A 20,351-nucleotide genomic window follows, 5' to 3' on the forward strand; every position below is an offset into this window, starting at 1 on the left:
GGAGGAAATATAGAGAACACAGAACAGAAGGGAATCACAATGCATACAAAGAGGCCAGAAATTAGTACACAGACTTGTGCTCAACTTCTCAGCAACTCTCAGGAGAGTTGCTGAGATGCAGTACGAGAATGACATTGTATACACAGATAAGTCCCACCCAGAACTGTTCTATTGCTACATCAGGAGGAAGATGAACGAACGACCAGGTTATCAGGCTTGAAAAAGGGAAGGGAAGACACACAGAGAATAATAAGGAGTTATGCAAGAAACTTAATAAAAATTTCCAGCGGGGGTATTCAAGCTGGAACCTGATTTACCACTAGAGCTAAGAGCCCAAACTGAACGGGCACGTCCACAGGAAAACCTCACTGAAACAGTGACACCAGAAGAAGTAAAGAAGGCACTGCAGGATCTAGATGTGACAGAAGCTGAAGGAACAAATAATATATCACCTTGGATAATAAAAGAGGCCTCTGAAGCCTTGTGAAGCCCGCTTATTATATTTGATGGGTCTGTCTTCCCTCTTCTCACTCTCCCTCCCTCCAGCCTGGAACAATGAGGCAGACCGTGTGTCGACCTGGTGACCGCTGTGTCGACCGGGTGACCGCTGTGTGTCGACCTGGTGACCGCTGTGTCGACCTGGTGACCGCTGTGTGTCGACCTGGTGGCCGTGTTGACGCTGTGTGTCGACCTGGTGACCGCTGTGTCGACCTGGTGACCGCTGTGTGTCGACCTGGTGACCGCTGTGTGTCGACCTGGTGGCCGTATTGACGTTGTGTGTCAACCTGGTGGCCGCGTCGCCGCTGTGTGTCGACCTGGTGGCCGCGTCGCCGCTGTGTGTCGACCTGGTGGCCGCGTCGCCGCTGTATGTCGACCTGGTGGCCGTATTGACGCTGTGTGTCGACCTGGTGGCCGCGTCGCCGCTGTGTGTCGACCTGGTGGCCGCGTCGCCGCTGTGTGTCGACCTGGTGGCCGCGTCGCCGCTGTGTGTCGACCTGGTGGCCGTATTGACGCTGTGTCGACCTGGTGGCCGCGTCGCCGCTGTGTGTCGACCTGGTGGCCGCGTCGCCGCTGTGTGTCGACCTGGTGGCCGCGTCGCCGCTGTGTGTCGACCTGGTGGCCGCGTCGCCGCTGTGTGTCGACCTGGTGGCCGCGTCGCCGCTGTGTGTCGACCTGGTGGCCGCGTCGCCGCTGTGTGTCGACCTGGTGGCCGCGTCGCCGCTGCGTGCAAACTCTGCAAGCAATAACTTGCTCCTGAGCTCACTAAACCGCTTATAACTCTCCTTAGTCAAGAATACTAGGGACTCAGCCAGCCACCTTCCACCGATTCCGCCGAGAATTCACTATGGGCCCCCCCCCCTCTTAATAGGATCAACCTCGACCCACCCATGTTGGGCACGTACCCCTCACCAATCACGATGCAAAGATGGGTGATGGTAGCACCAAGCGTCTGGCCTTCAATCTCAGATTGAGAGATGATAAAGAAATAGGTCGGGTGTCAGTGCATTAATTAGACAACTAAAAAATAGAAAGTCGGGGTCCAGGAACTAACAGCTCGGTACTGCATGCACAAACAGGTGGATGCGAACATCATTCACCACACAAACACATACAGCATTGTCTTACAGATTCACGTGAAATATAACCCAACCATTTGCTAATGGAATATTCCTTGATGCCATTAGCTGGACTACATAATTAATGTCACCACAGATATACCGATTCTCAAGTACCCCGAGAAACTCTCAAGAATTTCTCGCATTATCAATCGCTCTAACCAGTTTTGTGTGATAGGCTACCAAGTGTCAGGATAATAAATGTATTGTGCAAATCACTGAGACTCTCTCCCTTAAGTCGCTCTCCGACACCTCACGCCAGCAGTTTATATGTCTTAACATTGTTGTAAGTAAATACTCACTCATATTTGCGTGAGTTACACGAACTTCGAATCGGTGCTCCAAAAGTTGATTGATTCTTCCTGAATTTTGGACAATGAGAAAATCGGTTGGAACAACTCTGGGATTTGAGCCTCAGTCGTTCTTGTGGCTCCCAGACGCGCGCCTTAGTCGTTCTTGTGGCTCCCAGACGAGCGCCTCAGTCGTTCTTGTGGCTCCCAGACGCGCGCCTCAGTCGTTCTTGTGGCTCCCAGACGAGCGCCTCAGTCGTTTCGAAGTCAATTGAACGCTGTTACAAATTCCCACTTTGCCCCAACTGATTTTCTCATTGACAAATGACACCGTTGTCATTTCATTGTATTTAAGACAATGTTACCTTTGTCCTTGAATAAAGAAATGGATGAGAAAGTGATAAGCCATTTAGCACTTGGAAGAAACTGGTGGACAGAAAACTGGGGTATAAAGGTGAACAAAGGAACAGGGACCAACCACTTGAACTATTCCAGGATCGAGCTCCGACCTGCAGGAAGGGGTATTAGTTTCCCCGAGTGAGAAAATGGGGTTTACAGAAAACACGAATTAGAGTACAAGGTGGTAATTTTAGATATCTAGGTAGTATTAGACTGTGAACTAGGGAACTATTAGGGGGGAAAGCGCCAAGCCATTACGACTATATAGCACTTGGAAAGGGGTCAGGATAAGGATTTGGGCTGGGCAGGAGGGAAGGAAAGTGTGCCCAACCAATTGGACGGTCGGGGATTGAACGCCGAACTGCATGACCCGAGATCGTCGCTCTACCGTCCAAGACAACAACAGGACCACGCAGACTTCACAGGACCTCTGGTTACACAGATAACAACAGGACACCTGTATACACTGACGTCCCGTTTTCTGTTCGTGGATCCTCAGTTAGGTTAGTTTCAGGCAATTTAGTCCATCAGTTTAGTGACGTTGTGAAGGCTGGAGAGAGAGGACGGGGTATGTACGACTCGCTGCTGTCATCACGCCAGGCAGCCACTCTAGAATTCAAAGGAAATTAAGTATGTAATTTTGTTTCCGTTAATGAAGGTGAAGGAAGGTGCCCGGTCCTCGTGGGTGAGGTATACGACACATTGTGATCTTCTTGGTCACGTGATGGTGACTTAGCACACCCTGCATACAATGTGCTATCCGGACACATCCTGGATATTATGTTCTCGCTCTCCGACCATAACTTGGAATATCATGGTACCTGCTGTCCGAACACACCCTGGATAATATGTACTCACTATCCGAACAAAACTTGGATATCATGCACCTGCTGTGAGAAGAAAACTTTGATGAGCATCAAATCAAAGAAAATAATGTAGTATAGACGAGGAGCGGCCGGCCGCCGTCTCCGCGGAGTGCTGTAGCTATTAAAGGCGGACGCTCTCGATCTGTTTATCCTCCGGGAGACTTGTAGCAAAAATTCCTGTCAGCCTTGTCTAAAATTGGCTGGTCATAACTCGCCGTGTGTGTTCGGGTGTGGTAATTGTAGTGCGGGATGAGGCCGCGGTCATTTTACACAAAAAAAATATTACGATGCGTGATGTACAGTTTGATTTAAACCTTTTTGCCGGTGCTTTTGGTTCATAATATCTCTTGACGACAGCTACGATTTTTTTTTTGTCAAGCAGGCGATGATTTAATAAATTGGTTGGTATAAATGTCGATAGTTAAGCCAGTCCCCCCTAAAAATAATAATAATGCTTTACAACAGCAATAATTTTAATCACCAGCTTGGTTATAGGACTTTGATTAGTGATATTACGAAGCTTTTTTGTCTGTATTTGAGAGAAGGTGTTAAAGAGTATGTGTGAGTGGGTCAGGGTAACTATGTGTGCTGACTGAAGTAAGTACAAGAACTTGTTACAGGAAATATTTGGTTAGTTGGAATAATTTCTCAGTTTTATTCATTTAACTTTACTTCAGTGTCGTGTATTATTTGTATGTGTTCACACATTAACTTGGGAACTTCACGTATGATAATAGCACAACCCAACCCAGTCTGTTGTTGGTATATTTCTTGTTGTTGTGTGTTTTTGTTTGTCTAGAGTGGGGTCCCCGGCGGTGCCCGGGTCTCGCTACCCTCTCTTCCTCCCTCTCTCAGCCTGTCCATCTTTTTCACTCCTCTCCCCTAACATCTCTCCTTTCCTCTCTTCCACCCCTCTCTCTCTCTCTCTCTCTCTCTCTCTCTCTCTCTCTCTCTCTCTCTCTCTCTCTCTCTCTCTCTCTCTCTCTCTCTCTCTCTCTCTCTCTCTCTCTCTCTCTCTCCTCTTTCCCTCCTGCTCTCTCTCTCTCTCTCTCTCTCTCTCTCTCTCTCTCTCTCTCTCTCTCTCTCTCTCTCTCTCTCTCTCTCTCTCTCTCTCTCTCTCTCTCTCTCTCTCTCTCTCTCTCTCCTCTTTCTCTCCTGCTCTCTCTCTCTCTCTCTCTCTCTCTCTCTCTCTCTCTCTCTCTCTCTCTCTCTCTCTCTCTCTCTCTCTCTCTCTCTCTCTCTCTCTCTCTCTCTCTCTCTTTCTTTCTGAGTGGATATAAATAGGAGCTGCCTCGTATGGGCCAATAGGCTTCTCCAGTTCCCTTAATTCTTATGTTATTATGAAATAACGGTCAAAATCATGTGCTTGAGGGAAGTATCGTACGGCAGACAGCAGCAGCAGCAGCTCCGGCAGCGTGCTCACTGCTGGACGCCTCGTTGAAGTTAATGTACAGGATCCAAGATGTTCTCTTGATTCACCTTCGAATCATGTGTAAAATATTTTGGAGGAGTTCCTGTATACAGTGGTGCGTATAGATTAGTTGATGCACTCGCCAAACCTCTCTCCTCCATATCAAGTAGTGGAGTGTTAGGTGGGACTTGATACATGTGACTTGCAGCTTGACAGTAATTAGAGTTCATAACCGTTGACGCAAATGGGAAAATAGGACTTTGAGAATGCACGCTAACGAGGCTCGACTGGCTGAGAATGACTAATTATAAAGACCAGCCGAGTCATTGCTTTTCATCACCAGGGCTCCAGGCTGGTGAGGAATTATCATTATTCTCAGCCCTTGTTGTTCCTTCTGGTAACTCTTCCTAAGGCTCATATTGCATCAGGAGAACCATTAATGTGGCCAAAGGTGTCAATGTGGTCAAGTGAATGAGGCGGGTATAGCAAGTTAGGGCTGAGGGTGAAGCCCGCACAAGCCCTTACTCCATGCTGGTTCAGCCTCTTGTGTTCGCCATTCCGTCAAAAAACAAACCTTTTAACCACACCAGAAAGGTTCCAAGCCAAGTACCTCCACCGGACTTGTCGAGTCCCCCCCATGCATAGAAAACGTGAATATTTGTGAGCCGTTAATTAATAGGTTGCATTTGTAGCGTTGGTTAGAGTAACGTAGAAAAAACGTGACCTGTTAGTTGAGAGGACGGGTTGAAGCGATTGGGCGGCTCCCAGTTTGTGAGGTAGGTTGGTGTACTACGCTCTGGTGAGGGACACGGTGAGTGAGTTGAGTTGCCTAAGTGAGGCAGTTGTGAGTTATGAGGCGCTTTGAGGCCTAATGAGATTTTATTTCACTCTTATCGTTCACCTTTGTTTAGTCTCTGTCCTTTATTGTCTCCCTCATAAGATAACAGCCCTCACATCTCTCTGTCTGTCTGTCTGTCTCTCTCTCTCTCTCTCTCTCTCTCTCTCTCTCTCTCTCTCTCTCTCTCTCTCTCTCTCTCTCTCTCTCTCTCTCTCTCTCTCTCTCTCTCTCTCTCTCTCTCTCTTTCTCTCTCTCTCTCTCTCTCTCTCCCATATCAGTGCCACAGCCTGCGGCATCTAAGGTGCCACCTTCCTCTTTTGCTGACAACGTAACAGTTTTTTATCCCGTTTTTTGTAGAAGTGTTACGCCTTGATCAGGTGTACCCAACCGTCCATGGTCGCGCCTTGTATAGTCATATACCCTATATCTCCCCCCTTCCCCCCCCCCACGTGTACACCTTGTGCTCCCCTTCCCTACGCCCAATCATGTACATCTTGTTCTTCACTGCCTTATTCCCTCACCTTGTACACCTTCCTCTCCTCTGTACAGACATCATCGCTGTATTTGTGTACTCTCTCACCCTCCCCCCCGCCTTCTCCACCATTAAACATTTCTCTACCGCCTCCTGTACACACATACTGTACACTTCGCCCTGTGCACTCTTGTACACTGTTCTCTCCGTCATGTACACCTTTCTCCCCCTCAAATGCACCTTTCTCTCCCGCTCCTGTGTAGACATGCTCATTACAGCTGTGTAGACATGGACATGTAGACATAGACATGTACACTTTCTCTTGTGGATACAGATGAAGTCCAGTCAAGCGACCATGTAATGGCTCTGGTCCCTGGCTCCTGGTTCATCCTGGTACTATCACGATTTTCATGTTAAAGTTTAAATAAAATGTTATCCTAAAGATAACTTATAAGTTCATTAAGGTTCTAGGGTGAGGCTTCAGATGAGCTGGTGTAGGATAAGAGCTCGGAGCTGGCTGTTGCATCAAGGACGCCACCACCATTCTTAGTTAAACTAGCATTAGTTTAATAATCGAGAGAGGCAGAGATAAAGGAGATTAAAGACAGAGAAGGGGGGGGAGATGGAAAAGAGATGGGAGAGGGAGAAGGATGGAAAAGAGATGGGAGAGGGAGAAGGATGGAAAAGAGATGGGAGAGGGAGAAGGAGAGAGAGAGAGCTAGCCTTGTAAACAGATTCTTTACTCGCGATAATTACAATAGCCTCGCCCTTGGTCAAGTCAGATGAAAACTTCGACGCAATTTATAAGACCTATTTAAAAGTTCAAAAAATCTTACTAACACGGCTGCTGTCTGACGCTCAATTTACTACGGTAACTCCCTGGAGTATTTTTATTGCCCAGACAGACAATTTAATCGTCTACCAAACCTTGTTTCTAAGGGAGACTGATGTATAGGTGGGACATGACGCCTTAAACACGGGGGAATGTCTGGTGAACTGGCAGAGCGGACCACGACTCCAGAATGGATTTTACCCGGAATAGTATAGGTCGTACTTATACCTATTATCTAGATCATGTAACTCATTGGAGAAGATACCAGGCAGTATGGAGGGAGGAGGAGATAAGGGGACAAGTTGTGGGGACGGAGATAGGGGTGACCGTGTTCTGTAGTGGGGTATCGAACGCGGCTTTGTTTCGTGCAGGTGGTGGTGGCGGGAACTGGTTGTAGGGACGGCGTGAGGTGACGCCTTGCCAGGCCAGGTGTGTGTCCCCACACCTGCTCACGTCAACATGCTCACCAATCGTCTCATCTCAGCTCGCCCACCAACCTGTTCTCTTACAAAGAACGTCGATTTTCGCTCGTATGCGTTAACTAAGGCTAAATATGGTCGTACTGGAAAATGGAAGCGGCTCGCGATAGTGGCGAACTATCCCGTTTTCTGTTTTGGGTCCTTTAGTAGGTTAGGAGAGGGCACCTTACATTGATGGGTTTCTTGACGCTGGGAAACCTTATGAGGAGGGACTGCGTACAGGACCTGGCTCATCTCAGCACACTTGGGTCATGTTCACACCACCACATTAATTATGTCTTAGACATATTCGGGCACTACCCTGTTCACCTTATTACAGCAACCTGCTTATATTAAAGCAGTGAAAACCTGTCTCTCGGAATCCCTTCAGAAATTATTCACCTCAGAATTCTTGTAACCTGTTTGTCTTAGTTACAGGGTGGTCCAACACCTTCAATATTATGGTAGTTTCAGCTACAGGGTGGTACAAGACCTCGAGTATACTAGTCTCAGCTACAGGGTGGTACAAGACCTCGAGTATACTAGTCTCAGCTACAGGGTGGTACAAGACTTCGAGTATACTAGTCTCAGCTACAGCGTGGTACAACACCTCGAGTATACTAGTCTCAGGTAGTATACCAACTGAGACAAGTATGAGAGGCAACAGGAGGGGTGAAAGGGGGGGGGGTTAATATGTAGTTGGTCTGTGTAAGCAATACATAGGAAGGCACCATGTGTATTTTATGGGGGTTCACGTAATGCAGTCCCAATAATCAGGAGTGACCTTTGACAAGCCACCGGCATCCTGTCCCCGTCGAGGCCACTAGAGATGGTGGCCCTCAGGTAGATTACCTTCGCTACAAGTCCTACCTGGACTTGTACCTACCTGGACTTGGGAGCCGGTCGGCCGAGCGGACAGCACGCTGGGCTTGTGATCCTGTGGTCCCGGGTTCGATCCCGGGCGCCGGCGAGAAACAATGGGCAGAGTTTCTTTCACCCTATGCCCCTGTTACCTAGCAGTAAAATAGGTACCTGGGTGTTAGTCAGCTGTCACGGGCTGTTTCCTGGGGGTGGAGGCCTGGTCGAGGACCGGGCCGCGGGGACTCTAAAGCCCCGAAATCATCTCAAGATAACCTCAAGATACCCTCTGGAGTACCACTCCGAGCATGAGGTGACGCAAGTGATCGCAGGAGAGACGTTCACTTTGCGACGTTCTCGAGCACAACCGTCTCGACTCTCCTGTACCACCCCGAATTACACCAAATTCTGAAACTGGTTTTGGTAACAGGTTGGCAGTGTTAACAGAGCGACGGCCTCGCATGCTGCAGGATCGGCGGTCGATCTCAGACAGTAAAAGTGGTTGGGCACCGTTCCTTCACCCCCGTGGACGTATCCCAGCTCCCTGACCTTGTGTTGGTCCAAGGTCTAAGCCACTATGACTATTGGGTTAACTATAGTTATATCGGCTTAACTATAGATATATTAGCTTAACTATAGTTATATTGGCTAAACTCTTCCTCCTGATAATTACCTTACCTTCAGTAAGGTAATTATATACATTCTTGTACATACAATCATTTTAACAGTACACGTGAAAACCCTTTTTGCTAGTAAGATTGTAACACAATAAGTTTCAATTAAGGATTGATAATTATATGCATCAAAGGTTAGTAAGAATTGCAATTTGTTCTTTTTTATTTCGTGTAATAAAGCAGGTCTTGCTATAATCTCTATTATTATAAGTATTTACATTTTCGGAATACTATTATGTTATTAGTAATTCATTTGCAAGATCAGTTAAGTTACTGAATGATTGTATGTTTGAATCGTCAATCTGTGAATGAGTTTTATATATTTTGTTCGACCTCTTACCTAAACCAGACAACCTCTTACCTAAACCATACAACCTCTTACCTAAACCATACAACCTCTTGCCTAAACCATACAACCTCTTACCTAAACCAGACAACCTCTTACCTAAACCAGACAACCTCTTACCTAAACCATACAACCTCTTACCTAAACCATACAACCTCTTACCTAAACCATACAACCTCTTGCCTAAACCATACAACCTCTTACCTAAACCAGACAACCTCTTACCTAAACCAGACAACCTCTTACCTAAACCATACAACCTCTTACCTAAACCATACAACCTCTTACCTAAACCATACAACCTCTTACCTAAACCAGACAACCTCTTACCTAAACCATACAACCTCTTACTTAAACCATACAACCTCTTACCTAAACCATACAACCTCTTACCTAAACCATACAACCTCTTACCTAAACCAGACAACCTCTTACCTAAACCATACAACCTCTTACCTAAACCAGACAACCTCTTACCTAAACCATACAACCTCTTACCTAAACCATACAACCTCTTACTTAAACCATACAACCTCTTACCTAAACCATACAACCTCTTACCTAAACCATACAACCTCTTACCTAAACCAGACAACCTCTTACCTAAACCATACAACCTCTTACCTAAACCAGACAACCTCTTACCTAAACCATACAACCTCTTACCTAAACCAGACAACCTCTTACCTAAACCAGACAACCTCTTACCTAAACCATACAACCTCTTACCTAAACCATACAACCTCTTACTTAAACCATACAACCTCTTACCTAAACCATACAACCTCTTACCTAAACCATACAACCTCTTACCTAAACCATACAACCTCTTACTTAAACCATACAACCTCTTACCTAAACCATACAACCTCTTACCTAAACCATACAACCTCTTACCTAAACCAGACAACCTCTTACCTAAACTATACAACCTCTTACCTAGACCAGACAACCTCTTACCTAAACCATACAACCTCTTACTTAAACCATACAACCTCTTACCTAAACCATACAACCTCTTACCTAAACCATACAACCTCTTACCTAAACCAGACAACCTCTTACTTAAACCATACAACCTCTTACCTAAACCAGACAACCTCTTACCTAAACCATACAACCTCTTACTTAAACCATACAACCTCTTACTTAAACCATACAACCTCTTACCTAAACCATACAACCTCTTACTTAAACCATACAACCTCTTACCTAAACCATACCTCTTACCTAAACCATACAACCTCTTACCTAAACCATACAACCTCTTACCTAAACCAGACAACCTCTTACCTAAACTATACAACCTCTTACCTAAACCAGACAACCTCTTACCTAAACCATACAACCTCTTACTTAAACCATACAACCTCTTACCTAAACCATACAACCTCTTACCTAAACCATACAACCTCTTACCTAAACCAGACAACCTCTTACTTAAACCATACAACCTCTTACCTAAACCAGACAACCTCTTACCTAAACCATACAACCTCTTACCTAAACCATACAACCTCTTACTTAAACCATACAACCTCTTACCTAAACCATACAACCTCTTACTTAAACCATACAACCTCTTACCTAAACCATACAACCTCTTACCTAAACCATACAACCTCTTACCTAAACCATACAACCTCTTACCTAAACCATACAACCTCTTACCTAAACACACAACCTCTTACCTAAACCAGTTCTTCAGTTTGGCATATTTAGGATAATATGAATGTTGAAATTGCGCTTTCCGACCTTATGGGTAATCTATTTCACGTTATTTTTATCACACCGAAGTCCGTGTGTGAGGAGTGTGGCTGGCGGGACCCAGACCGCCGGTTCGATTCCACCGTCCTGCTCCCAAGATTGTCTCATTGATCGTGTTACTGTGACTTCATCGTGTTGTAGTCACGTGTCGTTCATGTTGCTTCGCTGCGTTGATGGTGGCAAGTTGCAGTGACGTTAAGTGTAGTTATCTCAAATTACATCTTAATGATTTCTTGCTTTAAATTAACCTTTTGGTTATGCCGCTTTATCTTTTATAACGTGCCACAACAAACACGTGATCCGTCAACCTGTGAGGGATGCGGGGGGTCTGGAGGCTACCAATAAGACAAGTCATCCTACAAGCACATAATGTCGGCAAATTGTAAACAATGATTTTTTTCCAAATGTTAAAAAATAATATTTAAAACTGCACATACTTCCTTGAGTATACGAATTTTGAATTTATCAAATTTTTATATTGATATCTATTTATTCCTTAAATTTTAATTAACTGACACGTACAAGAAATTTAAAAAAATATATATATTTTAAGAATTGTGCATAGCAGTAGGCCAAAGCAGAGACACTTATCCCTCCAAAGGTCCCAAATTAGGAATAAGCACTCAATAGATCTAATTTTGTTAGTTTTATTGAGATATTCAACGCTTACCTTTAATTAATGTTGGTTTTCTGTGATGAAGTAGAGCTCATCAGGTGTTCCATTATTGACTTTCATATTACCTTCTCCGTCACTTTGCATGGTAAACCTGTCAGAGATATTGATCTATGAAGTCTTTTGTGGCATAATGTTGGCTGTCTTCCAAATATCTCTATATCTTCCAAATATCTTCCAGGTATACTTTCTCCAAGGACTTTCTTGATATTAGGATCAGTGGTTTTCTTAAGGTTTCAGCTCTCTTCTTTATTATCCAGGGTGATATATTGTCGGGACCCATTGTCTTGATGTGTCAAGCTCTTGCGTGAGACTCTGTACCTCTTTATTCCTTTCTGTGTTTTGTAATATTATATGATTTCCTTGGGCCTTCATCAAAATGATGAAGTCATCAAAATGATGAAGTCATCAAAATGATGAAGTCATCAAAATGATGAAGTCATCAAAATGATGAAGTCATCAAAATGATGAAGTCATCAAAATGATGAAGTCATCAAAATGATGAAGTCATCAAAATGTCTGGTGCATTGCCTTGTTCGGTTGTTTATACCTACCTTTTCCAGCTGTGTAAGTAGTTCTCCTACTTTAGTCTAACCACTTGTTACCGACATCTTCCTCCTGGTGTGGTAGTGCTCGGTCTCGATCTTCGCTTTAGCTGTTATGTCATTTTTTAATTGCTTTTCTGCTTTCCTTTTGTCTGTAGATACTTTTGCTTCTGAGTTTTGTATTTCTGCATTACCAGTTGGGCCATGGGGCTCTCTAGGTGATAATTAATTTTTGGTTTTGTATGGGGGAAAATCTTATCTAATGCTTTCAAATATTTCAGTGTAGGATATTCCATCGTGGGCTGAATTAATTTCCCATTATATTTCTTCCAGGAAATCTTGAATGCTAGTTCACTTGCTAGTGAACTAGCATATTGGTCTATACTTACTAGTGAACTAGCACTCGTAGTTCTTACTAGTGAACTCACTCTAGTTCACTTTATGCTTGCCTGTTTGTAAATATTTAATATCAATATTTCAGTCACACCTTCATTAGGTTCCTCAGGCTAGACATGACTTGCAAGGAACATCCAAAGACGGGAACTACCAGAAGAAAGCGCCAAGCCAATGCGACTATATATAACATATAGTAAGAGGTTAGGAAAATGATTTGGGATGGAATATGGAGGGGAAGGTATAGTGCCCAACAGTTGGGTATTGAGCGCCAACCTGTTTGAAGCGAGACCGTCGCTCTACCGTCCAGCCCAGCTTCTTAGTTTATCGTTTAGCGGGAATACTAGATTTAAATTAGCTGGTACGTCACTTTCCTTAATTCTTAGGTCTCCTTGATATGCTGATTTAGGAAATTTATCATTTCTAAATCTGAACCTGAATGTGGTTCCCAAATTTCCCAGTCAATTCTCTTCATGATTTATGTCTACCACAATCAGGAGCCACAGCTATGCTACCCGCTGGTGTCTTCTCGTGGGTATGTTCTGTGCTGGGTGTATGTAGGTTACATGGCAACTATCTTTTGGTCTATAATTACTATAACTGCAACATTAATGTTTTCAGTTTGGTATTGTCATCTCTTCAAATGTTCAGTGTTGTCTGATTAGTAGAGTCGCCACCTCATCTTACTTCTCCTTTCCTCGCTAGGGAAGATGGCAGGTCTCCTTCTGGTGAGAAGATGGCAGGTCTTCCTCTTGTGAGAAGTTGGCAATTTATCAGTTTATAAAGTTTTACTTCCAGGGATGCTGACGTCTGGCTCACCTCACACTATCTTGGATGCTCGGTAATCTTCGGGAATTAGACCCCGGTAAGACTCTGTGAGTCTTACCGGGGTTGGGAGGAGGGGAGGGTGGGAGAGGAGGAGGGAGGGAGGGAGGGTGGGAGAGGAGGAGGAGGAGGGAGGGAGGGAGGGAGGGAGGAAGGTGAGGAAGGGAAGAGAGAGGATCGAGAGTAGTTTGTGTGCTCACTGAGCTGTGTTTTAGAGACAGATTCAGCTCTTGGACCCCGCCTGTGAATCTCCGGTTATCTGGAAAGCAAGTTCTCGATTTGTCTGTGTCGTGTCATGGCTACAGCTCAACTTGTGTACGGAGTCTGACTCCACCATTCCAAGCTCACTCCATATCCTTATGTTACCTTAACACTTACATTTATAATGCATCTCTGGCTCATTTAGTAATTAGTTTCACCTTGCACCCACATCATACAGCACATCCTTGTCACTCAATTCCTCGGGATCATACATCTCTGAGTTCCTCTCTTTTATACCCATAGGATTAGTTCCTCTGGTCCTTCCTTACAACTCAAGCCTCTCAGGCCTGTGGCTATGATGACACATACCTCTGTACTTTCTCCAGTGTGCATAGCCAAATATTAACTCTCCTCTTATGAAAACATTTGTACGTGCATAAGGAAGTCACGTGTACCTGATAAATCTATACGAACATCTTGAAGAATCCGGATCCTGAAGAATGCGAATCGTGTGCCTGAAGAACTCTTCAAGCACACGTACTACCGACTGCACCATGATGGTCTTTGGGTTAAGATGCTTCTAAAAGTCTTCATGGTTCAGTTGGTACTATGTGTGTTTGACGAATTCAGGTACACAGGTTCGATCCCATGGTACGTCTTCAGTATTTCCTCATGATTGTACTCAATTGATTAAGAAACTCTACAACACAACTTATGTGGACGGTAATGTCTTAGAGTGTCTACCAGCGCAAAAATGTACAATTCTATGAGGTAATTCACCTAAATAAACTAATAAAGCAAAATAAACCACATTCCATCCCGTCACATTACAGTCATGCCTCACAGTTTATTTGATCCGACCAATCACAGTCTGGAGAAGGAGTGGGGTGTTGTGCGGGAGTGACTGAGGAATGCAGATGGTTGTATACCTGGTGGAACGGTGAGGCTTCTGTCTGTCCGGACCAAGTTAGTGTAGTTATAATGCCTATATTCGTAGGACAACATGTGTGGTAATTATAGAGCCATGGATTACATTATATATGATGATGGCTGCAGAACACTGCTTTTGTTACATGTCTGGTATGTGCTGTGGGGCTGGCTTAGATGTCTGGTACGTGCTTGTGGGGCTGGCGTAGATGTCTGGTATGTGCTGTGGGGCTGGCTTAGATGTCTGGTATGTGCTTGTGGGGCTGGCTTAGATGTCTGGTATGTGCTGTGGGGCTGGCTTAGATGTCTGGTATGTGCTTGTGGGGCTGGCTTAGATGTCTGGTATGTGCTGTGGGACTGGCTTAGATGTCTGGTATGTGCTGTGGGACTGGCTTAGATGTCTGGTATGTGCTGTGGGGCTGGCTTAGATGTTTCTTCGTGCACAAGTTGTCTTGTAAGTGTTAAAATTGTAAATACCGTTTAAGTTGAATCGGATTATTATAGGTTAGGTTAAGTTATTTTAGTTTGGGTTATTGTCTGGTTATTTCGTTATACTAGGTTGGGTTAGATGAAGTTATATGAGGTGGGCTATATATACATTGAGGGTATATTAGTGGCCTTTATTACATAAAAAATTCAATAGATGAAATGACCTGTATCAAGCACACGGTAATAGTTCCGTGCAATATCAACCCCTTCCCCCCCCCCCTACAAAAATATATGGAGGTTCGTGATAGAAACAACAGCTGAGCAGTGGAGTTGCAGAATCTGTGGTGAGAGTGACGGACACCGCCTTGACCACTACCTGAGAGAATGTGACCATCTAAGAGACATCAGAAATATGTGTAGACTAGTAAACCCCACATTGTTTGAGTTAGGGAAAATACTATTTGTCAAATATAAATTTTGTTTTCAAAAGATTTCCCCATTTTGTACCCGCAAGATAACGTACGTTTTTAAGGGCTGACAAATGTTAATCTTGTTTGATAAGCTGTTCACTTGAGACAGTTAAGCAAGTCCCAGCTGTGTCTGGGTGCAAGTGACAGGATGGACAACCCAGCGGGTTTTCTTCCTATTGGGGAGTGTTGTACATGCTGCTATGGCGGTGTGTTCACTCACAGAGTGAGTGACGCTGCCCAATACTGTCACTATGGCGGTGTGTCCACTCACAGAGTGAGTGACGCTGCCCAATAAACTCGCCCCTCGGGGCAAAATTAAGAAAAAAAAACGAACCGGACTGTATTAGCTGGACCCTATGCACTGAGAGATGTAAACCGCAGATCCCTGTATATACATTGATAGTTTACGTTAGTTATGCAACGGGTACACCACTGTGTAAGTGGTGTACCCGTTGGTTGGTCAGTAAGCTGTGGTGTTGATGACCTTAATAACCCTCCACAGCCTGACACACCTTTAGTCCCACCCCCAGCCCAATACTGGGCCCAAGAGCTGAACCCTGTGGGACCCCGCGGTAAATGTGGCCGCCCCTCGGGTGACAGTTTCATCACTGGGGCTGACATAGTGCCCGTCTAAACCTCTACATCCCGACGTAACTCTTGTCCTAGCCATGGATATGATACCCGGATGTGCTACCTCTGCGATACATAGATATACAGTACATGCAGGATAATTTCATGTAGATGATATAGTCCTCTGCAGATGGTGCATAATACGGTATACATATGTATGAAGACCCGGTATCGGGGATCTCTCCTATGAAGACATATGGAAGTGTCTCGATGTGTACTCGCTGGAGAGGCTACGGTGCTCCTGTATCCTCGAGAGGGTCTGAAACTGTCGCATGAGGTCACAACCCACAACAATGGCAACAAGTTGGAGAAATTGGCTGAAATGTCCCAATATTTTGTAGTTATTCGTGTACCTTTACGCGTCGCGGTCGTCGTCTTTTCCTGCTGCTGCTGCTGGTCCGTAACTGTTGTGTTCCGTATGGCACCAGCACGTAAGGGTCTATATCCTCCACGTTGCCAGCACACGCTCCCGGTGTCCCAGACTTCCTGCTCCACTGCTCGCATACTCTCCTGTGCCCATTATCTTGCCCCCAGCTCCCCCCTGCCCCCAGCTCCCCCCTGCCCCCAGCACCCCCCCTGCCCCCAGCTCCCCAGCTCCCCCCTGCCCCCAGCTCCCCCCTGCCCCCAGCTCCCCACAGCAAGATCTGCTCCATGACTTGCTTCTTTTGCTGTGGTAGGTGTGTACTCACCTAGTTGTGCTTGCGGGGGGGGGGTTGAGTTTCTGCTCTTTGGTCCCGCCTCTCAACTGTCAATCAACTAGTGTACAGATTCCTGAGCCTACTGGGCTCTATCATATCTACATTTGAAACTGTGTATGGAGTCAGTCTCCACTACATCACTGCCTAATGCATTCCGCCTGTTAACTACTCTGACACTTCTTTTAAATGTCCCTTTGTGTGTGTGTGCCCCCCGGTGTTAAATATATTGTATTTATCTACCCTATAAATTCCTCTGCGAATCTTGTATGTAGTGATCATGTCTCCCCTAACTCTTCTTACTTCCATTGTGTACGTGTCTGTGTGTGTAATTACCTAAGTGTAATGACCCGAGTGTAGTTACAGGATGAGAGCTACGCTCGTGGTTTCCCGTCTTCCCAGCACTCTTTGTCGTATAACGCTTCGAAACTACTGACGGTCTTGGCCTCCACCACCTTCTCACTTAGCGTGTTCCAACCGTCTACCACTCTGTTTGCAAAAGAAAAAGTTAAAAAAATAGGCACCTTTATTTCCTTAGCTTGAAGCTGTATCCTCTTGTTCGTGAAGTTGCTGGTTTCAGGAATTACTCTGTCAATTTGGTCTATTCCTGTAAGTGGTGATCATATCACCTCTCTTTCTTCTATCTTCTAGTTTATGCATGTTTAACGCCTCTAGTCTCTCCTCGTAACTCTTGTTTTTCAGTTCCGGAAGCCATTTTGTAGCGTCCCGCTGAACCTTTTCCAGTTTCTTTATGTGCTTCTTGAGATTTGGGCACCATACAACTGCTGCATATTCCAGTTTTGACTCGCATAAGTCATGAACAGTTTCTTTGATATTTCACCACCATATAATTACAAGCAAGTCTGAAGTTGGAAAGCGACGCATCACGCTCCTCTCACAATGTTCTTTATGTGTTCCTCTGGCGACAGCTTACTATCCCAAACCATCCCTTGGTCTCTTTCTTTATTAGAGTTCTGTAATTCCTTTCCACATAATTTGTAAGTTGTGTGTGGTCTATTTTCTCCGATTCCACATTCCATAACATGGCATTTATTCACATTGAACTCCATTTGCCACTTTACGCTGCAAGCACTTATTTTGTCTAGATAAATTTGCAGGGCATTACAATTGTCTGCATCTCCTGTCTTCCCCAGTATCTTAGCATCATCTTGAGGTTATCTTGAGATGATTTCGGGGCTTAGCGTCCCCGCGGCCCGGTCCTCGACCAGGCCTCCTTTTTGTTACACACCCCCAAAAAGCAGCCCGTAGCAGCTGTCTAACTCCCAGGTACCTATTTACTGCTTGGTGAACAGGACATCAGGGTGAAAGAAATTCTGCACATTTGTTTCCGCCTCCACCGGGGATCAAACCCGGGACCTTGGGACTACGAATCCGAAGCGCTGTCCTCTCAGCTGTCAGGCCTACCATCCGCAAACTTATTCATATAATTCTGTATTCCGTCTGGCAGATCATTTATATAGACGATGACCATTACTGGTGCAAGAACTGAACCCTGTGGTACTCCGCTAGTAACACTCCTCCAATGCGCAGGCGTGTATGTGTGTGTGAGAGAGGGAGAGGACTATCATGCACTCGTAACTGGAGATCATTGTGCTGTTGCAGAACTCAAGTTCACTGATCCCTGTACCTGTAGACAAAAATTACTCTCATCAAAAACTCGCTCAAGGAAGGGAAAAAGTTGCAGGTTAGTGTGTGTGTGTGTGTGTGAGAGAGAGAGAGAGAGAGAGAGAGAGAGAGAGAGAGAGAGAGAGAGAGAGAGAGAGAGAGAGAGAGAGAGAGAGAGAGGAAGGGAGGCTGTTGTACTTGTTACAGTCAATCTCTTACCTATATCCCTCTTACTTTTACATATTTTGTTATTTCAATGTTTCTCTTTTTCAAATGTTCCAACTGCTATTGTGTAAACTTTTTTCTATATGTGCATCATTTGCATTTATTCAAATCAGTGTTCTTTCATCCTCTCTCTCTCTCTCTCTCTCTCTCTCTCTCTCTCTCTCTCTCTCTCTCTCTCTCTCTCTCTCTCTCTCTCTCTCTCTCTCTCTCTCTCTCTCTCTCCAAGGATATATGCAACTGAAAACTCCACACCCCAGAAGTGACTCGAACTCAGACCGCCAGGAGCACAATGCAACTGGTGTACATGGTACTTTAACCACTCGACCATCAGTGACCGTACAAAAGACAAGGATAGCCGAGGCTATTTGACCACCGTCCTGACGGCACTTTGATGGTAATCTTGGGCATAGTTATTTCATCGAATCACCTCATTTTTGTGGGGCCATGTGAGCAATACAAATACGATTGTCACTGATGGTCGAGTGGTTAAAGGTCACTGATGTGGTGTTGTCGCAGCTTCTTTGTCGACAATGGGGCATCCCAACTGGATTGCTTGTGGGCTTCAGAAGCTGGTGGTTGGGGGTGCTGGTCCTGCGAAAGAGACCCATTTGGTGGTGAAGACCGTAAAGCTGGTATCATATACCCCTGCCTGTTGAACTAGGTACTCAGGTAGGATTTCCTTCACCAGGTTGTCAGATGCCACTGAAGAGGACAGGAACGATGGTACAGCAATTTGTGTTGTTGTGCGGAGGTCGAGGCCACCAAGTCAGACAGGAAGGGAGGCCTGTTTCCACTGTAAGTCGCTGAGAAAAAGGTTGAGGGCTTTTTCTAGCATTGATTTCAGCAAGCTGTCGTACTCTTCTAATTTAATATTATTGAAAGATGGCGAACATCTAAGAAAGTAGGTCAGCCTGGGGAGGGACACGCATATAGTCATCAATATATATATATATATATATATATATATATATATATATATATATATATATATATATATATATATATATATATATTGGTAGCACTCTTTCTTGTTAACATACGTTGTTAATACGACCGAAAAAGTAAGATTAATAATACTAACACGAGTTTTCTCAATATTTCTTATGTTTCTTTTCACTATCGATGGTAATTGAAAATAGTTCTCCAAAATTCATTTTTATTTCTAGTCTAACGCGACGCCTGAACGCGTTTCGTAATAACTTATTACATTTTCAAAGACTTTAGCTTACACACACAACTGTAACCTGTAAACACGTTGTTTGTTGTTGTTAAAGATTTAGCTACTCAGGACGAAGTGTCCATGTAGCACGGGCTATGGTGAGCCCGTAATGTAAACACGCTAATCCTTCAAACTTATACTCACATTTGGGTGAGGTGATATGGTGCAACAGTTTTGGATGAGGTGAACAAACTTGTGACAAACACAAGACAGAACACGAAACAATGGGTATTAGTTGGATATGACAGCATAAGAATGGAAGTAACTGCAGAGGGCCTGTTGGCCCATACTTCCTCTTGATGCTTCTATATTGGTTCGGAGTCTTGAAGTGGGTAGTTATCTTGAGGTTATCTTGAGATGATTTCGGGGCTTTTTAGTGTCCCCACGGCCCGGTCCTCGACCAGGCCTCTACCCCCAGGAAGCAGCTCGTGACAGCTGACTAACACCCAGGTACCTATTTTACTGCTAGGTAACAGGGGCATAGGGTGAAAGAAACTCTGCCCAATGTTTCTCGCCGGCGCCCGGGATCGAACCCAGGACCACAGGATCACAAGTCTAGCGTGCTGTCCGCTCGGCCGACCGGCTCCCTCAGTAGAATATAGTTGTGCATTAATTCTCCAAAATTAATTCTCTACACACACATAAGGAAACTGGAAAAGGTTCAGA

The 20,351-nt window shown here is 44.9% G+C and overlaps 1 protein-coding gene across 1 annotated transcript; it reads left to right on the forward strand.

Moving 5' to 3' along the window:
* Positions 1–555: 555 nt before the first annotated feature.
* On the forward strand, positions 556–10,787 carry LOC138350421 (uncharacterized). Its single transcript, XM_069301057.1, has 2 exons — positions 556–745; positions 9,064–10,787. The coding sequence occupies exons 1-2, from the start codon at positions 556–558 to the stop codon at positions 10,785–10,787; spliced, it is 1,914 nt and encodes a 637-aa protein (XP_069157158.1).
* The last annotated feature ends 9,564 nt before the right edge of the window (positions 10,788–20,351 follow it).

The sequence above is a fragment of the Procambarus clarkii genome, chromosome 45 (assembly GCF_040958095.1).
Source record: "Procambarus clarkii isolate CNS0578487 chromosome 45, FALCON_Pclarkii_2.0, whole genome shotgun sequence".
Taxonomy (NCBI): Eukaryota; Metazoa; Arthropoda; class Malacostraca; order Decapoda; family Cambaridae; genus Procambarus; species Procambarus clarkii.